This window comes from Thecamonas trahens (genome assembly GCF_000142905.1).
Source record: "Thecamonas trahens ATCC 50062 unplaced genomic scaffold supercont1.6, whole genome shotgun sequence".
NCBI classification, from domain to species: domain Eukaryota; order Apusomonadida; family Apusomonadidae; genus Thecamonas; species Thecamonas trahens.
This window is the reverse complement of record NW_013657674.1, coordinates 50,749-58,479: the sequence shown is the minus strand read 5'-3', so window position 1 is coordinate 58,479 and position 7,731 is coordinate 50,749. Positions and strand designations below refer to the sequence as shown.

The 7,731-nt window shown below is 61.8% G+C and overlaps 5 protein-coding genes across 5 annotated transcripts in view; 2 read left to right on the top strand and 3 right to left on the bottom strand.

The window, feature by feature from the left end:
* The window catches only part of AMSG_01464 (DNA-directed RNA polymerase I, II, and III subunit RPABC5), a gene marked incomplete at both ends in the record, with an annotated part of 610 nt that extends 236 nt beyond the window's left edge, over nt 1–374 (top strand). Inside the window, one exon of the mRNA XM_013906063.1 lies at nt 195–374. Within this exon, the coding sequence (XP_013761517.1) occupies nt 195–374 (180 nt within the window). The remainder of the gene's footprint in view (nt 1–194) is intronic.
* A 248-nt stretch (nt 375–622) lies between these two features.
* Nucleotides 623–1,255, bottom strand: AMSG_01463 (uncharacterized protein). Its single transcript, XM_013906062.1, has 2 exons — nt 1,172–1,255; nt 623–1,074 (listed from the first exon to the last, which is right to left on the bottom strand). The coding sequence occupies exons 1-2, from the start codon at nt 1,217–1,219 to the stop codon at nt 661–663; spliced, it is 462 nt and encodes a 153-aa protein (XP_013761516.1). The 5' UTR covers nt 1,220–1,255; the 3' UTR covers nt 623–660.
* Nucleotides 1,256–2,277: 1,022 nt separating this feature from the next.
* AMSG_01462 (CAMP-dependent protein kinase catalytic subunit) lies at nt 2,278–3,686 on the top strand (the record flags this gene model as incomplete). The annotated part of the gene is made up of 1 exon (XM_013906061.1): nt 2,278–3,686. The coding sequence occupies exon 1, from the start codon at nt 2,463–2,465 to the stop codon at nt 3,684–3,686; it is 1,224 nt and encodes a 407-aa protein (XP_013761515.1). The 5' UTR covers nt 2,278–2,462.
* A 1-nt stretch (nt 3,687) lies between these two features.
* On the bottom strand, nt 3,688–5,135 carry AMSG_11651 (uncharacterized protein; the record flags this gene model as incomplete). The annotated part of the gene is made up of 2 exons (XM_013906307.1): nt 3,688–4,728; nt 5,128–5,135. The coding sequence occupies 2 exons, from the start codon at nt 5,133–5,135 to the stop codon at nt 3,717–3,719; spliced, it is 1,020 nt and encodes a 339-aa protein (XP_013761761.1). The 3' UTR covers nt 3,688–3,716.
* Nucleotides 5,136–5,686: 551 nt separating this feature from the next.
* AMSG_11650 (uncharacterized protein) lies at nt 5,687–6,588 on the bottom strand (the record flags this gene model as incomplete). The annotated part of the gene is made up of 2 exons (XM_013906306.1): nt 5,687–6,490; nt 6,523–6,588. 2 exons carry the CDS (start codon nt 6,586–6,588, stop codon nt 5,687–5,689), a joined length of 870 nt encoding a protein of 289 aa, XP_013761760.1.
* Between the last annotated feature and the right edge of the window lie 1,143 nt (nt 6,589–7,731).

Sequence of the window (7,731 nt, the reverse complement as noted above, 5' to 3'; positions counted from 1 at the left end):
GGGAGAGGGGGAGATGGGAGGGGGAGGGCAGGGGGGGGAGGGAGGGGGAGGTGCGTCCAGTCCTTGGGTGGGAGACGCGGCCGGGGAAGGAGGGGGGGGAGGGGCGGGGGGAGGGGAGGGAGGGGACGGGGGAGACTAGGAAAGACGGTCGAGGGATGTGGGCGTAACTCATGCGGAGAGAATGCGGAGGATAGGTCATCGGCAACAAGTGGGACTCGTATCTGACGTTCCTGAACGCGGGCTATGACGAGCGCAGCGCGCTGGACAGCCTGGGGCTCAAGCGCTACTGCTGCAGGCGCATGCTCCTCTCGCACGTCGACCTCATCGAGAAGCTCCTCAACTACTCGGTGGCGGAGAAGAGCAGTGGCGAGTAAGGCGCGTGTTGCTCAGCAGGCGTGGAGCGGGAGCAAGGAACGAGTGCGCGTGTGCGTACGTCTGCCATTGTGCGGGCGTGCATGCCCCGCCCCGCATCCTCTTCCGCCACACGTCACGGCCACAGCCCCCTACCCTCATCACCATCATCACACCAACCACAACAACCACAACCACAGACCCCCCAAGAGCCGGCTGGCGGAGAGCCGAGCAAGCAAGTATCGTACATACAGTTGTAGCCATAACGTTCATAAAGCGAGACGGCGGACGGCGGACGGCGGTCCGAGGCTAAAACGACGAGTAGTGGAACTGAGACTCGAGCTTGGAGCCGGTTGAAAAGCCCGAGACGATGCCCCAAAGGCCGAGGACAAAGGCGCCGAGAAGGAGCGAGGCGCGGACGACGGCCGAGCCCGGCTCCTCGTCGAGCGGCGGATGGCTCGCGTCTGCACGGGTCATGAGCGAGATGCAGGCGTAGACGGCGGCAGCCCCCGCAACTAGGATCTGTAGATAGGCAAAGATGTACGCAGCTCTTGCGGACTCTCTCGATCTTGCCCACACCGCCACCATGCCCGACAGAGCGAGCGAGCCCGAGACGAGAGCGAGAAAGATGGTCTCCTGCGTATCCTTTGCTGATCCGACCACCAACGGGCGATCAAACTGCGATGTGGCCACCTCTAGCGCCAGGATCGTGATGCTCAGCAACTGCAGGGTTTGAGTCCAGTGTGAGGTGAGGGGGGAAGGGGGAGGCGGAGGTGGAAGTGTGGGGGGCGGACGGAGGGGGGAGGGGGAGGTGGCGTACCAGCTGGAGAAGGCCGTTGACAGCCACGCAGATCGATGATCCACACATGAACGACAAGGTAGTTGGCCTCTGTCTACTCTCAGTGTGCAGAAGAGGGGTGGGCGTGGTTGGAGTGGTGGGCGTGGCGTGGCGAGGGGAGGGAGGGGAGGGCGCGTGACTTGACAGGCTTGGCGGTGGGCAGCCAGCCGATTGGCGGTGGGCGGCCGGCTGATTCGCGGGCGGGCTGATAGCAGGCAGAGGGAGAGGCCGATAGCTTGGTAGGTTGGGAGGATTGGGTGGGAAAGTGGAAAGGAGGTGGGGATGGCTGTCAGAGGGCAGAGGATGGTGGGCGAGTGGAAGAGTGCGGCCGGAAGGCCGAGAGGCCAGCAGATGCGGCTGCCAAAAAGCCGTCAGCAATTGGGGCTGGCTACACCACCGTGACACGGGAGAAGGAAGGGGAAGAGGGCTCTGGCCACAAGCTCGGACCACACCCCATGGTCATGACGATTACGATCCATCATCGGAGGCAGGTAGCCTCACTCTACAGCACAGATGGTGCAGAATAATGCGAGACGGTGTCGTGGCGCCACAAACTGGTCAATGTGAAATCCACACTGGAGGCTGACCCCCCACAGTTGGCAATCACAGTCAATTTAAGTCAATCACACACGAAAGCAGGACCCGTAGCTTAACACCATGTGGATGGCAAGGTAAAGCCCCACATTGTCGTCTGATAATCGTCTGCATACGCAAATGTTGCAGTTGTGCATGTCTGTGCAAGGAAATGAGCGGAGCGGCAAAAAAAAAAAACGAAAGTGTGAAGGCGACAAGGGAGTGGTATGGTGGAGGGGGGGAGAGTGAGGGGGGGGAGGGGCTGGAGGGGACGAGGCCGGGGAGGGTCAGAGGGCCTGAACCACTTTACGCAGAGAAGGTTCACCGAGTCAAAGAGGGAGATTAGTGTGTGCGTGAGAGGGTGAGAGGAAGAACAGGTGCCCATGTCCTTCTCAATGGCTGCGTTGCTGGCGAGGACGACGAGGACACAGGCAGAGGAAGAGGCGCGGGTCAATGACAACTCGGCTCCACCACTCGCGACGGGCAGCAGGAACAATGTCGAATCGTCGGCGGCGGGGGGCGCATCATCGAGCGGCTCACCGACAACAAGTGAACGAGCTTCGGCATCGCTGCCTGAATCAGATGCCGCTTCGGGATCTGCATCGCTGTTGTCGGCGGGCCCGTCGTCTGCAGAGACTGCTTCGGCTGCAGTGCTTGACGCGATAACAGTACGAGGGGTGATGTGGCTGTGGCGGGCGCGATGATGTCGAGGCTGCCAGTCGGCGTCGGCGGCGGCGGCTTGCCTGGTGGAGGCGGAGACGACGGTGGGCCTTTGTGGCCGTCGGCGGGGACGGTGGACATGCTGGCATCGTCGCTCAACTCGATGACCATGTCCGGAAGCCTAAGCCACAAGTTTCGTGGCTCGATGGGATGGGCGGAGATGTCACTCGAGTCGCGCGGCGGCGGCAGCGGCGGCGGCGGAGCCGGCGAATCTGGGCGGGTGGCGAGTCTTGCCGACTTTGAGCCGCTGAAGACGGTCGGCGCCGGGCTGTTCGGACGAGTGTATCTGGTGCGGCACAAGGAGAGCAACGAAGTGATTACGGTCAAGGTAGTGCGGAAGGAGCATGTGGTGGCAAGCGGGCAGGTGGCCAACCTTCGCCGCGAGATCGAGATTCTCTCGGCGCTCGACTCGGAGCTTGCGGTCATGTTTGTTGGCTCGTTCCAGAACTTGCTCAATGTCTACATCCTCACCCTCTACGTGCCCGGCGGCGAGCTGCTGACCCATCTCGAGGCGCATGGGCAGTTTCCGCCTGCTACAGCCGCCTTTTACACCGCCGAGGTCGCCATGTTCCTCCTCGACCTGCACGCCACGGGCATTGTGTACTGTGACATCAAGCCCGAGAACGTGCTTCTCGACTACAGCGGCCACATCCGGGTCTGCGACTTTGGCTTTGCGCTCTTTGCCTGCGACATTGACGACATGCCGCCGGCGCCGCGCGGGACGCCGGCGTACATGGCGCCCGAGGTTGCCGCCCGCGGTGCTGTCTCGTTTGCTTCCGACTGGTGGTCGCTCGGCATCCTGCTCTGCGAGCTGGTCACCGGCAGCACGCCGTTTGACCACATCGGTGCGCCCGAGGAGGTGCTCGCCGCTGTCGCCGCTGTTCCGGATCCTGTTCTGCTACCTGACGAGCTCGACGCAGGCGTTCTCGACCTCCTCCGCGTCCTCCTCTCGGTCCCGCCCGCGGGCCGGCTGCTCGACGCCAACCAGCTCCGCAGTCAGCCACTCTTTTCCCACCTCGACTGGGACAACCTGCCGGCGTCCGCCGCACCGCTCATTCCGGCCGTTTGCGGGCCGACCGACACTCGGTACTTTGCCGACTACGAGTTTGACGCCTACGACTGGCTCGAGCGCCCGCTGCTGCCCGACGGGACCGAGGACATCTCGGGCCACGATCCGTACCGCGAGCTATTCGCAGAGCTGTGAAGACGTGTCGTGCGTTGCTTTATGTAGCGGCTAAATCCACTTGCGGGCACGCAAGCAGCAGTAGGTGATGATGGCGATGACGAGGGCACAGGCAAGCGTGATGTACATGCCCGAGATGGCAAGGAACGAGAGCGCCTGCGGATGCTCAGAGATAAAGGCGTCGTCTGGCTTCTCGACCTGGTTGAACCACTTGCGGTAGAGCGAGTCGAGGAACCCGTTCTCCTGCAGCAGGAGCAGGATCGAGTTGATTTCCGTCCGCAGCGCCTCGTCACCCGACGGGAGAAGCAGTGCGTACTGCTCGTCCGACAGCTGGTTGCCCAGAAGCTGCAGCTTGTCGCCAGTGTCGAGGAGGATCTTGAGGTAGAGCAAGACCGGCGCATCATGGATGACTGCGTCGAGATTGCCTCGGTCGAGCTCGGTGAACGCCTCCTCGATCGAGGTGAAGACCCGGGCGTTGGCATTAGGCAGCGCAGACTGGACAAAGGCCTCGCCGGTTGTTCCAAACACCACGCCCACAGTCTTACCGCCCAGCTCCTGGAACGACGAGATGTCGGTCTGCAGCTGGCGGACTGTGAGAATGGTTGCCAGGTTGGCCGTGTACGCCGCCACCATGATGACCGAGAGGGTGGACCAGCCGACCGAGTACATGCGCGAGGGAAAGCCGATAAGATCTTTGGTACCGGTCCCGGTGAGGATGCCCCAACAGTACCACACGCCCTCGTTGACTCCAGCCCAGTACGTCCGCGGGAACTCAGTCGGCTGGTAGTTGCGCTCAAGGAACCAGATGACGTGGCCGGAGAAGTAGAGGGTGACGATGATGGAGAGCCAGAGGAAGAAGGAGAAGGGCGCAAAGAAGAGGAACAGATCCGTCTCCTCATCCTTTCTCCTGGTGAGGACGTCCAAGCCAGACTGAAAGTACGTGTACGAAAAGTCTCCATAGGTAGACTCCCTCGACCTCGTCACCGCCAGCGATCCCAGTCCCACCACATTGCTTCCACTCCGGACAGCCTCGAGCAGCTGCGGGACCGTCACCAGCTGCGAGCTGTAGCTCCTGCTGCCGTCTGCCGCCTTTAGGTATTGGAAGACCTCAGCCCACAGATCCACGTCATACCCAGATAACTACGGGGGAGGGGGTGGGGGGGTGGGGGGTGAGTGGGGGGTTGGCTGCGAAGGGGGGGGGGGGGGGCAGTGGAGGCGGTGGCAAAAATGGCGACAAGGCGGGAAGTGGCGATGGACAGCCACAGGAGGGGAGGGGGGGGGGGACATGACGGAGGGATGAAGGGGGAGGGGGGGGCATACCTGGTCTGTGGCAGAGGATGTCTGTGATGTGGGGATGACAAACGGTGGGTTCTGTGCAAAGTAAACCGTGTATGCTTGGCCCTCGGCTGCTTGTCCACATAGGCAAACCATGACTGCTGCCGTCACCGCCAACCACAGCCACCGAGTCATGGTTGAGGACGGCTGGGGTGAGCGAGAGGAGTGACGGCAAGCGAATTTGCCGAGCGAGCTGCGGTGGACGCCGTTGGAGAGCGAGAGCGAGAGCGAGAGAGCGAGAGCGAGAGCGAGAGCGAGAGCTAGAGAGCGAGAGCGAGAGCTAGAGAGCGAGAGCGAGAGCTAGAGAGCGAGAGCGAGAGCTAGAGAGCGAGAGCGAGAGCGAGAGAGCGAAAGGGTGATGATGTCATCTTGGCGTGGGATCTGTGCGTGATCGATGGCAGGCAATTCACGTCGGTGTGCGAGTGATGAGTGTGGCAGCAGGGCCACACGCTCAACCATGGCAGGTATCAAGACAGATTGAGTGGCCACAGCGACGGTTTTAAGACCATCGATGAGAGGCTGACGCCAGCTGCGTCCTATAGCGGGCTACGATGCGTGGTGGCATCGGGGCCGGAACGGTCGGACATTGACATGACAACCGCGGCAAGTGCATGGCGGCAAGACAGGGGGGGGCATCGCATGGCAGCGTGGCATAGCCTGGCATGGCCTGGCGAGAGTGCGTCAGGCTAGCGGTGAGCACGTGAAGAGGGAAAGACGATCGGTGACGGCGTGGGTGAGACGCCCATGCCGAGGAGCGAGGGGTACTCGGCAACGCGGGTCTCTTCGCGCGGCGGGCAGCAGCTGTGGGAGAGCGCGCGGCGCAGGTCCTTGTTGATGCCAAAGACAATTGCATTGAGAAAGGCCTGGGCTGGAAAGGCAATGTTGAGGAAGAAGACGAGCGCAAACGGAAGGCAGTGGTGCGAGGTGCGGAAAACCGAGAGTACAACAACAGGCATCATAGTGACAAGCACAGGCACTAGAAACATCGAGAAGCGGCGCAGTGCCTTGAGCTCGACCCGTCGGCCCTTTTCGGCAAACATGCCCGCAGATTTGATGCCGGTCCGGAGCGAGACCAGGACGGCGGCGAGGAGTAGAGCCGTGGCCACAAAGTGGACCAGCAGCGGAATGCCGATATACAGCCGCGACGTCGGTGCGCACCATCCCAGCGGCGAGGTGCGGTACGGCGCACGCCAGAGCAGGCACCCGACGTAGCCAAATGGAAGAACCAGGCCGTAGAACAGGTAGCAGAGCTCAACGAGGACCGGCGATCGCGGCCGCGGCGCGCCCGACCGGCTCGAGACCGACGACGCTGCTGTAGCAAAGACCTGTGCCGGCGACAAGCCCGGAGCAAGCGACAACCGAACTTGGACAAAGAGATTGAGCGAGAGGAGAAAGGTGAAGAGCATCTGCGAGAGGTACGAGGCCTCGATGACGGCGCCGAGGACAATGCAAGCCGATCTGTGCAGATCATCGACCACCTCCAACGTTCCCTTTGCCAGCAAAGCGAGAGCACCCAGCGCACCCATCGCACAAAGACAAAAGACCAGCCGATCGACCCGTGAGCCTTGTACTCTTCCAAACGCCACATACGCGCCACAAACAAAGACCGCCGCCACCAACGAGACCGCCGCCACCGCAAGGTTGCCCACTTGCGCCACCTCAAGATGCTCCCGAGCAGAGGTACATAGCTCCGAATCGTTGTTCCCAGGCATAAACCTGCCTATACCCTACAACTTGTTACCACCCTTTGGTCTGGAGTCAGGTGCTTCCCGCTACCTACCCCTTGCCTGCCCTTGCCTCGCCGACTGCCCGTGACCTCGTCGCCTGTGTCCCGTGACCTCGCCTCTTGGCCGAGGCGACATGACAGCGATTGGTGTCAGTCTGCCGATTGAGAGTAATGCGCCGATTGGAATCGAAGGGAATGGGAAGGAGAAGATGCAGAGGGGGGGGGGGGGGGAGGGAGGGAGCGGGAGAGGTTTCGTTCTTGTTGGGATCGCGGTCTGTGGTGTCGGGAGCGTGCTGGGCTTGCTGGGAGATGCAGCGGATACACATCGGCAACTGCGAGTAAAGGCGACATCGTTCGACGTGGCCCATCGCAGGTTGTTGGAGGCTTGAACCCAAAACAGATCAGCCGTGTGCACCGCTCAGCGTCCCGATCGGCACAGTCGACGCTCGAGTACAGCCATGCCGGCCCACTTGCTCTGTTGTGGCCCGTCAGAAGATTGGGTTGTGTTATCTATGTCACCGCAACGCGATCATCAATTCTCGAGTTTGTGAGGGGCTGTTCGGTGACAGCCAGAGGACCGTGGATGACGACAGCAAAGCCAATCCAATCCACCAGTTTATGAGTGTGTCGAACGTCGCGATCTAACATTGTCAGACTCTCGCAACAGGATAAGGCGTCGTTGCGGTGCGGAAAGCGCTGCAACTGTCGGCAGCGATCGATTTTGTCGCGGTCGATCAGCCGGCGGGCCGACCACCCACAGCCACTGGCACAACCGCCTCTCGCCACCCATCGACTAACAGGCCGACCATGCGAGGGAGCAATATACTAGGCTGCACCTTTGCTTCGATCAACTGTCGATCAGCCGGTGACAATGGACTAAGCGATCAAACTGGCAGCGGCGATCAAGATGGCAGTGGCGAGGAGGGCGGCAGCGGCGCTCAATCAGGCAGCGGTCGATCAGCCGCAACTGCTGCGGCTAGCTCGGCCAGGCGCAGGCTAAGGCTA